We start from the raw sequence: 19635 nt of genomic DNA, 5'->3' as shown, positions 1-19635 counted from the left end.
AATCAAGAGTCAGACGCTTAATCAATTGAGCCACCCAGGGGTCCCTCGACTTTTCTGCCAATATTGATATTTATTGCCTCTCAGTTCTAAATCCACTTTTTTGTGCCCTTGCTTTTGATAATGGAACTAGATCCTATAAACATTGCCCATTTGTCAGTTGGCACTATGTTAGGGATGGTCAGAGGGCACTGGAGGAAAACCACAAGGCAAAGAAGAGAAAGCAGCTTCTTTTCCAGATTCCCTTGGGCTTTTCTCCTTGCTCATCTGGCACTGCTGTCAGCAGCATGTAGGAGAGCCAGTGATGCTCACTGGCACCCCATTGTCCCAGGCCACCAACACCCCCACAGATTTCTCTTCCATCCAGTAGGCTGCAGCCACACCCTCTCCTCAGCCTCAGAGAGAGAGGCTCTGCAAGTTTCTTCCTTCCTTGGAGTCTCCCTCAGCCACAGAGACAGTACTTGTTCCCTACATTTTCTATTCTGGTATTCTTTTGTAGTCTTTTAACGTAGTTAACGATGGGGGTGCCTGGGTGGCTCAGTCGGTTGAGCGACCTACTTCAGCTCAGGTCATGATCTCATGGTTCGTGGGTTTGAGCCCCGCATCCGGCTCTGTGCTGACAGCTAACTCAGAGCCTGGAGCCTGTTTCAGATTCTGTGTGACCCTCTCTCTCTGACCCTCCCCTGCTCATGCTGTCTCTCTCTCTCTCTCAGAAATAAATAAATAAAACATTAAAAAAAATTAGAAAAAATAAAGTAGTTAACCATGTATTTTAATAGTTAATAATTCTTCATATTAAATTTTCTCTGTTAAAAATGACTAGACCTTGCCTGATACACCCCTGTTCAGGCATTCTTTTTTCTACATGTTTGAGAATGACCAAATGTGACATATAGTCAAAGGGTATAGGCTGTCCATTTATCAATAAACCTTTCTCATAGCTTGAATAGTTATTGTTTTATTATTACACTTTTTGTCTTGTTGGAGCACAATAATTTTTCTAAGGTTTTCCTTCAAGACTAAATATATCCACTGCACATGTTCATCATCAAACAAAAATGTTTGAGAGTGATGTCAAAAGAAACGATAACAACAATAACAACAATGTTTATAATATTAATATTTACTGAATGTTTAGCATTTATCAGTCACTGTTCCAAGTGCTTTAAGTCAAATCATTTAGTGGTCTTACAAGTCCTATAGGTTAGTGTTAATATTATCCTGATCTTATAAGCGAGAGAACCAAGGGCATTGATATGATTAATTCAAGCAGGGCATAAACCACATTGTCTATGGCTTACCAGATATTTCTGTAAGAAATATTAGGTATTCTTGCCAACTGCTACCACTACCAGAAGTAGAAGTTAGAAATAAGCTACCACTACCACTACCATAAGACTAGTGAAATCTTAGTGGGCATTAATTAAAGAGTAGTTTGTTTAAAAGAGTAGATAATAATTCCACTGGACTCTTAACTTTTTAGACATCTCTGGAAATAATTTAGCATATTTCAGTAAAGTTTCATAAGGATATTAACAAACTGGAATGCATAATAATGAAAGAAATTAGGACGGCAATAAGTCTAAAAAAATGACTCTGTATTAAAATGGTTGAATTAAATAAGGATGTTTGGTCTAGAGAAGAAAGCCTTTGGGAAAGAAGGCAGCTAACTATTTAATTATTTGAAAGGTTGCCGAGTGAAAGAGGCGTTGAATTTATTCACTGTGGATCCAGAAGGCAAAATAAGCCTTAAAGAGTAGTAATTATAAAGAACAATGTTACTTCTAAATGTAACAAAGAAAGAGAATAATGAGGTTCCAAGTATCTTGAGTGTCTAGTAGTTTTGGCAAGAAAATAGAATCATAGAAAGAAAAATATCATGACCAAGCACTGTATGATCTAGTGTAACAGATACATGTGCTTCAAGAAGAGGCTGAAAGTCATTTGTTAGGGATTTTGTAGAGAAGAGAATCGATGCATTACATAGTTCTGGGATATCTTCCAAGTTGAACTTTCATGATTTTATTAAATCACATTACTTTGTTAAAAATGTAACATTTAACTATTCACCTACGGGTTTTTGGAAACATGGTGACCTGAATCTTGTTCCTTTTCTGCTTAGCACCAATTCCAGTCTCTTTGACTCTTCTAGACCAAACTGATGCAGAATTAAAGAAGAAATCAAAATTTAACTTTCATGTTATCTAAAAAAAAAAAGTTTCTTCCGAAACCTATGGGACACACTAAGAACTAGACTCAGAAAAATATATACCTTAAACGTGTTCATTAATACAGACTAAAGATGGAAAAGAAGGGAATTCAGTCTTTATCTTACTGGAAAAAAGAACAACACAATAAGCCACAGTAAACTAGGGAGAGGAAACTAATATCAGGCTCAAGTCTAAAACATCTATCAGTGTGATCTGGCACAAAAACAAATGAAAGGAGAAAAAATATGATTTTCATCAGTAGATGCTGAAGAGGTATTTGATAAAATTAAGAGGCATTCCTTGTGATATATTATAAGCAAAATAGTCAGAAGAAAACTACTTAGATACGTGCCCCAAACAAAAAGGAATACTGAATGTTTCTTCCATTTCTTATTGACTTGATTTATACTCTGTCAATAAATACCTTCATGTGTGCCATCGTGTACAAACATAGCTTATTGTTGTATTCTGTATTTTAGTCTCACTGAATTGCCAATTCTCATCCCTAAATTACGCATTTGTAGAAGAAAGCATCTCCTTCATAATTACTATTATTCAAATTTTTAAAATAATATTCTCGTCTCTAGATATCATCTCAGGTTTTTCCCACAATTATCATTTTGTCCTATAGTCTTTCTCAGCAAATCACTTAGTCCCTTCATGAAGTTTTAGTTAAAGAACATGATTAAATAGTTGTTAAACATATGTTTATAAATTAGGTTCATCCTTCTGATGCTGGTGTCCAAAATCAAAGCAAAGTTAGTAGCTATTTTTATAAAATTCTGTCTGGGTTTGGTACATCATAAAACATATTTTCTCTTGATGTCTTTCTGTTACCTTCACAAACAAAAGATGACACAGCTGAAGACAGAGTTCTTGTTATAATCTTTTCTCTCAAAAATATCTGTTATTGACTTCCTAGTATTGCACAGCACAGAAAAAACCAAGTCCAACTTTAGTTTTTCTCTTAAAGTTACCTTTTTTTTTGGGGGGGGGAAGGCTGGATACCAATATAATTCTTTACATTTCAAATTGTAAAAACCTCATTTATAAAATTAATAATTATATTTTATCATTCATTGTTTATTCTTTTGTGTTCTGTAATATTGTTCTCTGTGTTCTTCACAGAGAAATTCCGTGTTCTCTGTGGCAATATCTATTATTTATAGATTAGACTCTATGAACTTAACATCCATTTCTCTTTCCTTGTTCTCATTTTGCCACTTTCCTCTATTTTACTCAGGAAATGTTTATCAACTTTTTCCCTAATATCATTTATTGGCTTCCCCTTGCCCCCAGGATACTATCAAATGTGCCATTTACTTCTTCATGTGAGGCATTGTATTGAATCTGGAGTTCAGTTAAAGATCAACTGATATTTTCTACATTAGTCTCTTCTTATTATCACCTATGAATATTCTTTAGAGGGACTCTCCTTCAGAGCCTAACTGAGCTAAATTAACAGACATTTTCTTTAATATTCTTCAGTGTCCAAAATTAAACTTTTTGTTTTTATTTTTAAATTGAGATAAAATTGGCATATAACGTTGTTGTATTCATTTTAGGTGAACAGCATAATGATTGGATATATTACAAAATGCTTACCAGAGTAAGTTTAGTTCACATCCATCACCACACATAATTATAAAATTGTTTTTCTTTGTGATGAGAACTTTTAAGATCTTCTCTCTTAGCAACTTTCAAATATACAATACAGTAAAATTAACTATAATCATTTATGTCACCAGGATTTATTTATCTTCTACCTGGAAGTGTGTACAGTTCTACCACCTATTCATTTTGAGCAGGATTAAATCTTACTCAGAGGAATGAGTTCTTGTTCAGCCCTCCCGATATTGCTGGGCTTACTTGTAGTGAAGAATCTTTTCATAAGCTGCCAGGCTTTTTCTCATTAGTTCTTTTCTAAGTCAATAATCAGTGTTTATATTATTATGACTATGTAAATATTATTTACAGTTGAGCAGTAGACTGTGATTACATTTCGTTCTTGTACAAATTGTTTACTTGGCCTTTATAACGGCTTCAGTTTTGATTCTTCTGGAGTTTTCCATTGTCCCTGGACGGGTTCCCTCTGGGTCTGCTACAAAGCTACCATCCTGGCATTTTTCTTCACCAGCCACTTGGGACTTTTTTCTTTTTGTGTTAGATACTTTTTTTTTTTTGGTTCATTCCAAGATTTTGGTGGAATGAGCATCAGTAGATTTCTTAGAAAGGATCTGGTGTTAGATACTTTTTTTTTTTTTGGTTCATTCCAAGATTTTGGTGGAATGAGCATCAGTAGATTTCTTAGAAAGGATCTGTTAATCCTTCGATTTCTGAAAATACAGTTGATTCTCATTATTCATGGATTCTGTATTTGGGAATTTGCAAAGATTACTTATAACTCTCAAATCAATGCTTGCAGTGCTTTCGTGTTCACAGACATGCCCAGAGTGGCAAAAATTTGTGTTGCTGAAGCCGCACACTCCCAGCTGAGATTAAGGTGGTGTGCCAGTTTCTTTGTTCAGATCTGACACGACAGATAAGTATACTTTTTGTGGTATACTTGTGTCACATTTTTTGCATTTTTGTGCTTTGCATTGGTGATTTTCCTGCTTGGAATGGCTCCTAAGCAGTATGCCAAAGTGCTGCTTCGGTTTCCTAAGTACAAAAGGCTGTGATGTGCCTTAAGGGGTAAAACACGTGTGTCAAATGAGCTTCCTTCAGGCAAGAATTATAGTGAGGTTGGCCATGAGTTCAATGTTAATGAATCAATGATATATATGAAATAAGCTATCTTCAAACAGAAACACGCAAAGCAAGGTTATGTATTAATTGGTTAATGAAAATATTTTGGCCAGAGGCTCACAGGAACCTAATCCTATATCCAATGGTTCAGTATTTGCTAATGATGTGGTGGCAGTGACTTTATAGGACCAAACTATCACAAAAATAAGAGTCAAGTGGATCTTTTCCTTATCTTTATGCTTGATTGACAAAGTGTTTTGTAGAACTGATGGTCTGGATCTTCAGGTAGAATATCACTTTCTTTCAGAATTCTGAGCGCATTATTTCTTTGTCTGCAATTTCCTGATGTTGAGAAATTTGATGTCATTTTGATTGTGAGTCTGTGTATGTGGCTTTTATTCCTCTACTTGAAGGTTTAAGGTCTTCTTATCTATAGTAATTAATCTGCCTTACTCTGGATCATCTTTCATTCTCTGTGCTGAACATATTTCTATGTGAAAACTTTTTTGTTTCAGTTTTAGGACATTTTTTGCATTAATTATTTGATAACATTCTGTTTTCTCCTTGTAAAACAGTTATTACTAGATATTGCTCTCTGGGAGTAAATCTCTAATTATTTTTAAATCTTTACTTTTTCCATCACTTTGTCTTTGTGATCTTTTAAATTTATAATCCAAACTTCCATTGAACTTTTCTTTTCTGCTATGTTTTTAATTTCTAAGAATTTAACCTTTGTTTTGAAGGTTTTTTGGTTTACTTTATACTCCTTATACTCCTTGTATTCTATACTTACTATATTTCCTATACTCCTTATACTCCTTGTATTTTATACTTCTTATATTTACTTCTGCAATTCTGATTTTCTCTGGGGTTTTCTTCCTTTCATGTTAGAGTATTTTCTCAAATATCTGGTGATCCTCTGCTGCTAAGTCATAATTCCAAGCATGCCACCAAAAACCTGACGTGTGTGTGTGCGCGCGCGTGCACACGTGCATACATATGCAGGGCTTGTTGACTGGAGGGTCTCATTGGGGTGTGATGGGACAGGGTCCTAAGGGTTTACTGGGATTGCAAAATGTCAGTATTACCAGATCTTCTGAGATGGCCAATTTTCTTAGAGAGGATAAACTGCTAAGTCTTTAAAAAAATTTTTTTTAATGTTTATTTTTGAGAGACAGAGAATGAGTGGGGGAGGGGCAGAGAGAGAAGGAGACACAGAATCTGAAGCAGGCTCTAGGCTCTAAGCTGTTAGCATGAGGCCCAATGCGGGTCTTGAACTCACTACTGTGAGATCATGACCTGAACCAAAGTTGGATGCTCAACCGACTGGGCCACCCAGGTGTCCCCAAACTGCTAAGTCTTTTAATTAAAGAAAAATCTCATCTTGGTCTAATATTGAAAAATAATGGCATTTTAGGGTTGCCCTAATTTTTCCATAGGCCATTAAGATGGTGGCAGAATTCCCCGTCCCACCCCCTGCCCCTAACTGTGAAACTAAAGGATGGGTTGGAGTGTTAGGAATTAATGTAATTTCTGGCACTCAGCAAACATTTCACATATATTAATTTTCTTTCTCATGGTAGAAACTCTTGCAAAGCAAAGGGAGTTGCCGAAGACCAGACAAGAGAACATAAGCTCCTTTTTGAAGGCATACATGTTTTTAAAATGAAGAAAAAGAGAGAGAAGCAGAAGTCAGGAGAAGAGGTGAGGAAGAGAGGGGAGAGGAAGTGAGAGAAAGATAATGGGAGGAGGGAGAGGAAGAAAGAGGGAAAGGAAGAGGAGGAGGGTGAGGAGGAAAGAAAAGAATCAGGAGAGGGAAGGAGTGGAAAGGAGGCAGGCGAAGGGGAGAGGAGATGCGAGGAGCTGAAGAAGGGTTGAGCACAGGGTTTCTCAGTGTCCTGTGATGTGGATTCTGGTTAATTTGCCAGTTGTGTTATTCAGTGTCTCTTCTAGGTTACCTGTGGTGCAGCCAAATGGCACTACTAGTTATCTCCAGGATAGAAACTCAAGCTACCTGACTGTGTTCCATCATGACCTTTTTTTTTTTAATAACCTATCTTTCAAGAATTATCAAGTAATGCCTGACATCACAAATATTTGCTTATTTTTAGTTTTTTCTCTTATAGCAGGTTAGAGTTGCCAAGCAATGCCTTGTATTATAGATACCAGCTTCTTTGTGTTTATTCTCTGTGTGAGATGGCAAGGTCTTTAAAGGCAAAGACTTAGTCTTGTCCAAAACTTCTCAATTACTGTAGGGAAGGACCAGCTTTTCATTTAAAAAATTTCCCATCCATTACAGACTGTTAGTTTTACAAAATAACAGTTACCAAAAATTGGTAACTGAAGAAAATAGGAATGACTGTTTTGATTTATTGGGAAGCCCCCTAATCCCTGACTCGGTGGTCTGACATGGGAATCTGGGGTGCTCAGCATGCCATGGATCTACTGAGATTCATTTTGGTCAACAAGGCCCATGATTAAGGAACACATTTTTAAAATAACTTCTTTAGGAAGCCTCACTTTTTTTATGAATATGTCTTTCTTTAAAAAATTTTTTTTAAATGTTTTATTTATTTCTGAGAGAGAGAGAGAGAGAGCGTGAGCAGGAGAGGGTCAGAGAGAGAGGGAGACACAGAATCTGAAACAGGCTCCAGGCTCCGAGCTAGCGGTCAGCACAGAGTCCGACGTGGGGCTCAAACCCACGAACCATGTGATCATGACCTGAGCCGGAGTCGGAAGCTTTTAACCGACTGAGCCACCCAGGCGCCCCAGGGCGTCTCACTTTTTAAAAGGCTTTCAAGATTTTTTAGTATCCAATTGGGCTGTAACATACACTTCACTGAAATACCGCCAGCACGATATGATAATTTAGCCAAGATCTGGGAGAAATGTCTCATCAAGTGTTTCATCTTTTTATGCTTTTCATTGAAGCGATAGTCCAGGGTCGTCTACTGTTGCGTTAAACCAGAGGCATGTTGGTTATGTTATCTTGAAGTTGAACGTGGCCTGCAGGTTCTAATGGTAAGTTCTGAATGTGGTCTAATTAAAATTTCACCAAAGAAATACTGTTTCTGAAGATATGCAACATTTGGGGGTTGATTTTTCATTTTATTTTATTTTTATTTAAAATTTTTTAATGTTTTATTTATTTCTGAGAGAGAGAGAGAGAGAGACAGTGTGAAGAAGGAGGGTAAGGAGAGAGAGGGAGATACAGAATCTGAAACAGACTTCAGGCTCTGAGCTAGCTGTCAGCACAGAGCCCGACACCGGGCTTGAACACACAAACCGTGAGATCATGACCTAAGCCGAAGTCGGATGCTTAACTGACTGAGCCACGCAGGTGCCCCCAGGTTTTTCATTTTAATATCTACTTTAGTTGGCCTGCCAAAATAAAGTTGTTCAATACATTTTTTTTTGCCCCGATTAGCTCCTAAAGTGTAAACGATACTTGGCTTTTGCTAATATTTGGCAGCTATCGATTATACTGTGATAACTGATTTGTTCTGCAGAGTTAAGTGGGGAATCTTTAGAATCAGAAGTATTCTGCACTTTGAAAATGTCATTAAGTGTGCTGAAAAGGTCACATGTTGAGATTGATGAAATAAAGATCAGTCATTCTTGGCTGGATGAACAGAATTTAATTGGGAAGTGAGGCTTTAAAACTTTTGCCAGCAGTTTCATAATGCAAATCAGAGATTCACACTGCCTCTGGAAGCAATAAATAACTTTTTATGTACATGATTATTTTCCTGAATAATTAAAGCTATTATGTGGATGTTCATGATGATTCGAATGAACATGAAGCTCAGAAGAGAGCATGAAGCATCAGTATGCATGAAATTGACCACTCTTTGAGCAAAAGCCCTAGCATGGACTCCATTCCAAAATGGCTACTAATGTGTCTGTGACTTTATGGAGATGACATCACATTTCTGTGTCTTAGTTTTCCAGTATTAAAATAAGTACAATATCTATTTTCTCTATACCAGAATCAGTACAGATTTATTGAATAATAGAAAATAAAGGCTAATCAATAATTTGGACCCTTAAGAAGGGGTCCAGGAAATTATTTAGATAAGCAAGTATAATTCCACTGGAAAGCCCACTTTAGATACATTTATGGAGTTAAATACAAGACAAATAAATTAGTTTTCTTTCCTTGGATGTGGGTTGACTTTAATTGAATGAAATCAAGCACTTCATTTATTTTGTATATTTATTTCTACTGAGTGTTTTCAGGACAGATTTTAAAAGTATATGAAACTAAGATCTTACTTCCAATTAAGCAATAGCACTATCTTCATATAGCATTTCTACATATGACATGTAAGTAATCTGAGCCATCATTTCTATTTTATCCATGTTTATACCCAATAAATTTATCTTTCATAGGTCAGACTATCTGCCTGCCCTTTCCAGGATAGCTTGACACTTTAAAAATTCATGTTATTCAAAAGCAATGCTGGTGGTAATAAGGAAATTGTAGTAATTGTGTAAGTTAATATACCTGCCAAAGTTCTGATTGCTTTAAATTTGATTCCATAATATCATTTAAGATTACTTCTTCTCATGAGTGAGATTTTATGTATTACAAGTTCAGTTACTTATTTTCTTATGTATGGTTATTTGATGTCTATAAATTAGTTTGACTAATTTAAACTTGTATGATATGAAGTGATCATAAATCCTTTGTAGATTTTAAAGGACTGCCCATTAGACTTGCCTTTTTAATATAATTACATGGTGAGGATTGCTATGACTAAGAGTTTGGAGGATACAGTAATACAGGATACATTATTTAGCCAATGCTATTTAAGTTACAATTTTAACAGCATTCTTATCTTAAATAGACATCTAGCCATTAGGATATCAGGTTTGTTATTGGGTTGAATGGATTTAATGATTGAATAGGTGTTTCTCCTCTCTCTGTCTCTCTCTGTCTCTCACTGTGTCTGTCTCTCTATCTGTCGGTCTCTCTGTGTCTCTCTGTCTCTCAATCACACACACATACACCAATGACAGATTGACTTTTAAATACCTTAATTTATTATGATCGAAGATCTCATCCAAATTCTGGGGTGGGGGGAGGTTACTTAAGATATATAATGATACCAATTCTCAAAGTAAAACTGATATGAACTGTGACATTTGGCTTAATGTGACACTTTATTATATGAATGAATTAGACAGTAGTGGAAGTGCTGATAACACTCTTTTGAAATATCATCAGCTATAAAGTCCTGCACCACTGCTTTCTTTATAAGCAGAACTTAAATAAATCTATTTAATGATCCTATGTATTTTCTTCCCTCTAAGTAACACTATACTCCTGCCTGCTATAATCTGCAATTACTTTCTTTTCCCTGAGGAGAACATTTCACTGAAGAAATAAAAGTCATTTCAGTCACCATGAGTCTCTCTGCTTCCTAAGACATTTTCAAATGGTAAGGACTGAGGAAGACTGTTTTTGATGACTCTACTCTATTTTATTATTGGAGCGTAATGAATTCTTGCTCCTTAAAAATGAGCCCCGGAACCCATGCATTCAAGACACCGCTGTCAAAATATATACATACATGATTGATGACCCAATTTATTGGCAATACCGTATATGTCATCATAGTGCAGTTTAAATGGTTTTGACACGTACAGAAGGGGGCATTGACAGGTGCAGAAGTAAATAATGGGTTTAAGCTTTCAAATGTTTTTACAGCATTTCCCTGAGTGGCAGGTTGATAAATTAAAATTATAGTTGTAGCATCAGGCCCGAGAGCACAAGGCTTTAGATTACAAAAATAGCGCCGTGGAAACTTTGTGTACTCTCCAGAGAAGCAGCCTGGAGGGCCTAGGGAAAAAATGAAACGAGTGCACTTGCTAAAGGAATCATTAATTTTGCGGTAGCACTGTCTGAGTCTAAACAAATAAAAAAATGGATTTTTAGAAGAGGAAAATTGCCTTTATCCCCTTATCCCCTTTTCCCTGGAGACTCACAGAAAACTGAAACCACACCATCAAAAGATGGGCATTGAGTTGGCCATTAGTGGTTTCAGGATGTCAGATGGGCGTATTTAGAGCTTCAGGACAGTTTCTTGTTAACCTTCCCTTAGTTTTGATGCTACACCTGGAGTTTAGCCTGTCATGCTCTCACCATGACGCCACAAAGTTCAGCTGAGACACCCCTAAGATATACTCCATCGCTCACTGACTCGAATACTCTCAAAAAATGTTATTTCCATCAGGCATTTCCATTATTTTTTTTCTTGTACAGATCTTATCAATGAAAATTATATATATTTAAGGTGTACAACATGACATTTTGATATACCTACACACTGTGAAATGATTACCATGATGAAGCTGATTAACATATCCAGCACCTCACAGAGTTATTTCTTTTGTGATGAGAACACTTAAAGTCTTTTTTTTTTAAAAAGTGAATCTCTTTTTTCTTTTTTTTTTAAATGTTTTTTTAAATTTATTTCTAGGAGAGAGAGAGAGAGAGAGACAGCGTGAGCAGGGGAGGGTGAGAGAGAGAGGGAGTCACAGACTGAAACAGGCTCCAGGCTCTGAGCTGGCAGTCAGCACAGAGCCCGACGCGGGGCTCGAACCCACGAACCACGAGATCATGACCTAAGCGAAAGTCGGACGCTTAACCGACTAAGCCACCCAGGCGCCCCAAAAAAGCAAATCTCAAGTATACAATATAGTGTTACTAACTAAAGTCATCATGTTCTGATTCTTATTTATCCTACATAAGTGAAACTTTGTCTCCCTAATTCTCCTATACCCTGGCAACCACCATTCTACTCCCTGTTTCTGAGTTCAGTTATTTTAGTTTCTACCTATAAGTGAGATCGTGCAGTATTTGTCTTTCTATGTCTGGCATCTGACTTATTTCAAGTAGCATGATGTCCTTCAGGTTATTCCATGCTGTTGCAAATGGCAGCATTTCCTTCTTTTTAAAGGCTGGATAATATTCTATTATATAACATTATATAATATTTCATAAATATGACATTTTCTCTATCCATTTATCTGTTCATGGACACTTGGGTGTTTCTATCTCTGTCTTGGCTATTGTAAATAATGCTACTATGAACATGAGGAATGCTGATTATCTTTTCAAGTTAGTGTTTTCATTTCCTTTGGATAAATAGAAGTGGAGCTGCCGAATCATAGAGTAGTTCTATTTGTATTTTTTGAGGAACCTTCACACTGTTTTCTGCAGTGGCTGTACCAATTTACATTCCCTCCCCCACAATAGTGCACAAAGATTCCCTTTTCTCCACACTTTCACCAGCATTCGTTATCATTTATCTTTTTGATAAGAGCCCTTCTAACAGGTGTGAGGTGATTTCATTCTGCTCAAGTCATGAATCTTTCCAAGTCATGCCTCAACTATTGCAACAGCTTTCAAGATGGCTCTGCTATGAACTTACTCTGGAAAATATCACTCTTCTGTTAAAAACAAAACAGACAAGCAAACATCAAGTGATTCCACTGAATCCATAGAATGAAAGGACTCTCATCTCTTCCCTCTCTCAATATTCTATGGAATTTTTAACCTGACCTTGAGGATTAACTCAGGTCCTGCTTTTCTTAATATTTATTTATTTTTGAAGGAGATAGAGACAGAGTATGAGCGGGGTAGGGGCAGAGAGACAGAGAGGGAGACACAGAATCTGAAGCAAGCTCCAGTCTCTGGGCTGTCAGCACAAAGCCAGATGTGGGGCTCCAACTCAGGCTCTGTGAGATCATGACCTGAGCTGAAGTCCAATGATTAACAGAATGAACCACCCAGGCACCCCAGGTCCTGCTTTTTGTCTAGAAAAATTTCCCGATAATCTGGACATTTTTCCAACTTCTCAGTTCTTTTTTATTAAAAAAAATTTATGTTTATTTTATTTTTGAGACAGAGAGAGAGAGAGCGAGCATGAGTGGGGGAGGGGAAAAGAGAGAGGGAGACAGAATCTGAAGCAGGTTCCAGGCTCTGAGCTGTCAGCACTGGGCTCAAACTCATGAATCGTGAGATCATGACTTGAGTCGAAGTCAGTGCTTCAGTGCCCCTACTTCTCAGTTTTTAATATTAACTCTTAATTCCTAAATGATTGGTAAACACCAATTACTTTACAGCAGTTATATAATTTTATGTTTTCATGCTTTACTCAAACCACACTTAAATTGGTGTTGTTTTCCTTTTTCCATGCTCCTATAATTAAAGTTTTTAACACCGTGAGTCACATTTTCTATAAATCTAAGTACCCCCTGGAATTGTCTCCGTCTTCATGCTATTTTACCTTTTCTTGTCTATCTTCCTCAAAGATCTTCCAAGTATGGCAGTCCTTCATTTCTGTGCTGATTTCACTCTCTTGTGAATGTCTATTCTCAGAATTCAACTGCATTACCAGGGACTGGATAATCAGGCTTTTGGGATTCAATTAGTTAACATTTCTATCATTCAGTGGAACTAACTGCTTTAGGAAAAAAAAAACTATTAATATAATTTTATTGTTACACAAGACTTTGATAGTAATAGGTACTTATTTTCCTGCTTACTATGTGTCAGACACTGTTCTAAGCACTTTGCAATATTATCTCATTGAAGACAACCCTAAGAATCAGTTGGGAAGAGCTAAACACCAGGTACCTAGCTAGGAAGTAACAGAATGGAATTCAAACCAAGGAAATCAAATTACAGAATTTAAGCTCTTAAAACAGGTAGCAAACCATTCATCAATGTATAATGTCTGTTAGTAAATGTAAGGTCCCATACAAATCCTGGTAAAAAGTAAACTAGTGTAAATATTGGACCTACTAGGAGTGTCAAGATTTAATAATGTCTTCATAACAACAGCAGAAGTATAATACTTCATAACAATAAATTCAGTTCCAAGACGAAATAACCGGGGGAAGATATCCCCCAAGAAAAGCTATTAAAAATATAGCTGCTAGCAATTATGTGAGGATCAATTTTTGCTGCCCTGGGGACTGTTCACTTCCACTTGTTTGGATTTAGTAGGATGGGAATGCTACATCTCAGCGCCTGCAGGAGATCCAGGATTGACGGGATCATGATTGGCTCACTCACTGAGCCAGTGCCTCAACAGAGATAATAGAAGAATTTTGCTATTTTTACCTTTGATGTGTTTTGAATGTCTCTCAGACAAGCTTGAGAAATAAAATTTCTGAGCTTTATCAATAGCATTTTTAAATTATTTGAGTTATTTAAATTATCCTAACAGAATGGAAAAAAGTCTGAAATTTTTAAAAATATTAAAATATTAATGTATTTTTGAGACAGAGAGAGAGAGAGAGAGAGAGCAGGCAAGGGGAGAGAGAGAGAGGGAGACACAGCATCCAAAGCAGGCTCTAAGCTGAGCTGTCAGCACAGAGCCCAACGTGGGGCTCAAACCCATGAACTGCGAGATCATGACCTGAGCTCAAGTTGGATGCTTAACCTACTGAGCCACCCAGGTGTCCATCAAATACATAATTCTCCTTATAATGAAATTACTAATGCAAAAATTCATCAGCTGAAATAAAATATTGGTATGAACCAAAATTTCAATTCCAAAATACAACTGATTCATATTAAAAGTCTTCTTTTAAAAGGGCAACTTCATTTTTAAGAGGTAAGAAGAAATAATTAACATGGAAAATTTACTGCCTGGAGTATATTTTTAAAGTGGCTCAGTGTCTGCAAAGTGTCAACAGTCACTTGTGCTTGAAGAGAACTCATGCATTGTCTTGACATGCCCTTTTACACTGTGAATCTTAAACATCAAAGGAACAAAAGCTTCCTTTCCCCCCATCTGTATTTTTCATTAAAAAGCTGTAAAAAGCCCTTTTTAAGGCAACTGGTTTTAAACTAAGATTTATATCTTAGAATCTTAATGGAGATGATCACTTGGATCTTGTTCACGGTCTTAAATGCAAACTTGATGCTGTTTTCTCCCAGCTTATTCCCAAATTCAGAATCTATCTGATGCCACATAAAAGGATACATTTGCCAGAAGAGTTTTCTTAATTGCTCTAAAACATAACATTTTGAAGACGAGTAAAATATCAGATGCTTAGTACTCCCTTGTTCAGCACTTAAGCCTAAGCTCCACACTAAAAAAACAAGTGTGCCTACCTGATTTTTTTTTTCTTTACTGTTGGGTGAGTGAGGTGGAAAAGATTTTTAATTTTTAAATCTATTACTTAAATTCATTTTGCTTAAAATATAAATATATTTATATTATATACTTATAATAAAGTTATATCTGTAACACTTATACTACATACATATTTATAATGTAAAATATAAAGCATTTTAGCCAATATTTAATAAAAATTATTTATTAACCATTTAAATAATAATATTTAATAATTTGAAGTTTTATATATTTCCAGCCCTAGGTCTGGGCTAGCATCAGAATGAGGTTTTATGCACCCAAGCGTAGGCAGTATGTTCTCTGTGTACCGTGGAAACTTCCATGACATACCATCTGATCTCTTTATGTGTATCCTGGTCTAAGATGGGTGAATTCCAAGACAGTTGTAGATCAATGTGCCCACCTCCATCATATGCATGGTGGATAGTCTTTCTGATGCCTCTTCTGCCTTCCAAGTCCCCAGACCCAGGCCAGAGACTCTTCAGTTCACAGTGGATATGTTCCACTTTGCTAAGGACACTAGGAACATGATCTATATCACCTACCATCTGAGGGTCGCTCTGGCTGACTGAGTCCTGGACCAGCTAAACAAAGTCTGTTCCTTCATCAAGTCTTCCAACAGGTGGTCGTGAGTTGAAGGCCCTGTTGATATCTGTCTTTGTTTGTAACACAGGTAGCAGTGGCCTTCTGGGCCGCACCAGGAGGCTGTCCCACTTAGAGAAACTGCAGCTCAAAATTGCAATTGCAGGCATGAAGCAAATGTTACTGTGGGGCCTCCCATCCTCCTGGGAAAGGCTGGTGATCACGGCACAGAGGAGTCCGTCTCTCCTCACTCCTCTGTGATGTGGGCGTAGGCTGGTCACAGTGGTGTCCCTGACTCTCTCTGGCTACCATTGTCCTGGGTCTTGCCAGGAGGCATCACACTGCTTCCTTCCCTGTGATATGCCCTGTGTCTTTTCCCAATAAAAGAAGAAAGTGAAGAAAAAGACCCCCAGCTTTCCCAAACTAGGGAAGACTATGATGGAAAGTTATTTCCCAAAGATTTTCTGAAAATATTCCGGAGACTATAAATGTCTATATGAACAATCTGTGGATTCATGTAAGAGAAGCAACGGGAGAATGAAACCATGATGCAGATAGTGGCCTCCAGGCCCGCCTACACAGCCTTGGAAAACACTGCAATTATTGGCCTCCCTGCGTAAACAGACCCAGACTCTGAGATGAGCCTTCCTACCTGACTCTAGGCCAAAGTTTATTGTTTTTTCTTAATGACATTCTTTTATTAATAATTTACTAGTGCATATGCAAGTTCCTCTCATATGAATGTACAGTTGAAGATCTGAGATTTCACTTAACTTCTACTCACAATTCCCTAATCTTTTTCCATAAGCAAATAATTCCTGTGTTATACCTTTCTTTGACAATTTTTCCATTGGTATATTCAGACTGAATTTATATTGTGACATTTAAAAATTTTATTTCATAAATACTGCAGCACATTTATGAAATAATTTTTCCCTAGTTTATATTAAGAAGAGATGCACATTAAAAATTTATCAAATAAAAATTTATCAATACTTCTTTCCATTTAAGGGGCGCCTGGGTGGCTCAGTCAGTTACGTGTCCTACTTAGGTTCAGGTCATGATCTCACGGTTCGTGGGTTTGAGCCCCGCGTCACACTCTGTGCTGACTGCCAGCTCAAAGCCTAGAGCCTGTTTTGGATTCTGTGTCTCCCTCTCTCTCTGACCCTCCCCTGCTCATGCTGTCTCTCTCTCTCTCAGAAATAAATAAAACATTAAAAAATATTTCTTTCCATTTAAAAATTCAAATGACAATTATTAGTTTTCATCATTAACATGCAAACCAATATCTGCATTCATCTTATTTGATAGCCTATACCATTCACAATTTTGTTTTTTTTACCTTCCTAATATAAAAATGTTTTTTGGTTTCCACGTGTGACCCGAAGTACGCCCTGTTAAAGTGGAGTTTTATAACTATTTCCAAGCTCTCTGATGGACCCCTTGGAGCATTATATATGAGTATACCTTCTATATCTGTAATAAAATCTAATCTTTATGAGAAGTTATGTGCCAAGAACAGTGTTAAATACTTAATCTAAATTATCTTCCTTAATCTCTATATCACAAATAAGGACCCAAAGCTTGGGAGTTTAAGTCATTGCCTAAACTAATACACATTGCTTGTAAGTGTCAGAGCCTATGAAGGCAAGCACAACTGCTAGAAGTACATATTAAAAAGTGCTTTAAGACATTGGCAGACAATGGACTGAAGTATGCAATATTTAGCAGGGATCTATTCATTAATATGATTTTTTAAATTAAACATAGAATTAAAATTAATGTGAAGTGTGCAGGGTTCTAGAAAATTCACTGGTATAGACTTACCAGTCACCTCATACCAAAGACCATATACCATGTATTATTCCTTGTATTAAAAGTCACAAATTTGAAAAATGGTTCTTATATTAGACTACCTGTTGCTTGGTCATCTCATAGTGTCCATTATGTTCATTATCATATTATGCTCTTACTAACAAGGATCAGGAGATAGATTCATACAAACTTTGGACAATTTTATTTGAAATAATTTTCCTGGAGAAAAGTGGAGAAGTTTAGCTATATATTGAAATATCCAGTTAGCAGAACCATTTGGGTTGCATGTTTCACTCCATTCTGAATACCCATCTAAGGAACAGCAACATCTTGCTTGTTATTACCATGCCAATTTTCCCATTATGGTATTTGTTACGTTATATGCCATTCTTTACTGGAAACATTTTTTTCTGGGTTCTAATATAGAGTTTTAAACTCCTGATAAGTTTCAAAGATTACTTAGAGTCTGCCCTTATAAAACAGAGGTATGAAGTAAAAAATGAATTCCATTTCAAAGTAGTTGGGAGAGCAGGAAATGCTGCAGAGAAACTGCATTAAGTGAGGCATGAAGAGAAGCTATTTCGGCCCTCTTGACTTGAGGGCAGGACACATATGCATTCAAAATAAAAGATTTCTTCAGGCTTAAAGACTTTTAACAATAGGAGCTGATGATCAATGAAGGAAAGAAGCATGCTCTAATGATTTTTTTGGACTAGATCACCTTGACCTTTCATTTTTTCATGAAATCCTCCGATAAATGCACCTACTCCATTCTTCTCTCCCAGCATCCCTAACAATTATTTTGATTCTCATGATTCAAAAGGCTTTCTCAAATGCTTTTTGAGGAGTAGAAAGGAGGAAGGGAACCATGTTGCTCAAGGAATGACAGACACATTCAAGGCCAGCAAATAAAGCACTTAAAGAAAATTAATATGATCATTTAAAAATATACTCCCATCCCATGTTTCTGGTCATTAAGCTTGAGTATAATGGCTGCTTATATATGATTATTTTTCTCATCAACTGTGGAATGCTTCCCTTTAAACTATCTTCTGGCACTTTTTGACACTTGACAACATCAACCACAATGCTGAGCAGGCCAAAGTCCCCTAATGAGATACTTTAATATTTTAATCAAAAGATCATTTGGTAGATCAATAAAAACAACTTTGTCGATTCTTAATTAGCATATTCCCTGGAAGTAGTACATGTGTATTCTTGTCAACAATATATTATTAGTAGAACGTTACTGTGACTCAGAATACTACCGGAGGAGGCAAGTGTTGGTCTTACTCAATCTGCTTCATGGCTCCTTAGCTTTACCTTCAGAGAAGCAGCTGATTTCTCCAGTGGAGAAATAAAAGTGAAATGGGAGAAAAGGAGAAAAGAGAGATACAGATTTTGAAGACAGATTTAGGAAAAAAGGGTAGAAACACTAGAGCAGATGAACAGAAAACAGCGCAAAAACGAGTAGATGGACTAGGAATAGTGATGCTGTGGCTCAGGGGAATTTGTAAGGCCAATCTGAGCATCTCTTTACACGATAAGAATATAGAAAATTGCCATATACTTTGTTTGGCATTTTTAGAGGATACAGGATTTCATATGCATCCAATTGCTGAATTTCTGAGGTCATAAAACAGCCTAGTGAGCATTTTAGTTAAGTCTTTATAAAATGTAGATAGCAATGTTGCTGAGGATATGATCCAATGATGTGGGATGACTCTGAATATGGAATTATGTGACTGAAAACACCATCCCAGAAGCCCTTGTTAAAAAATCAATTAAAGAACTGAGATTTAAAATATATAGACATATACTCACCCAACAGACAGGAAAGGCTCCTTTGACTCAAGTCTATGAAAAAATATAAAAAAACTATTTTAATATGACAATTTGCTATACACTTAAAATTGTTCTTATATGACTCTGACAAAATTATTATACTTGTTTAGATAAAAATGCACACTTTAGCACTAATAAAAAGCTATAGATAATATATCAAGATGTAATCTGGACTAATTCAAATTCTGGCTGATTTAATGCAGAGGCTAAATAAAATGAAAGACGTGGAAAGGGAATGTAGTATTTAAATGATACATTAAGATAATCATACTGTTATTCTA

General features: G+C 36.5%; 1 protein-coding gene across 4 annotated transcripts in view; it reads right to left on the bottom strand.

The window, feature by feature from the left end:
• The window catches only part of RALYL (RALY RNA binding protein like), a 713275-nt gene that overhangs the window by 110338 nt on the left and 583302 nt on the right, over positions 1 to 19635 (bottom strand). For all 4 annotated transcript variants that reach the window (XM_077771227.1, XM_077771224.1, XM_077771225.1 and 1 more), the window contains one exon: positions 19334 to 19366. In XM_077771227.1, the coding sequence (XP_077627353.1) occupies positions 19334 to 19366 (33 nt within the window). The remainder of the gene's footprint in view (positions 1 to 19333; positions 19367 to 19635) is intronic.

Source organism: Crocuta crocuta, unplaced genomic scaffold, assembly GCF_008692635.1.
Source record: "Crocuta crocuta isolate KB4526 unplaced genomic scaffold, BGI_CrCroc_1.0 scaffold235, whole genome shotgun sequence".
In the NCBI taxonomy this organism is placed as follows: domain Eukaryota; kingdom Metazoa; phylum Chordata; class Mammalia; order Carnivora; family Hyaenidae; genus Crocuta; species Crocuta crocuta.
This window is presented reverse-complemented; position numbering and strand designations above follow the sequence as displayed.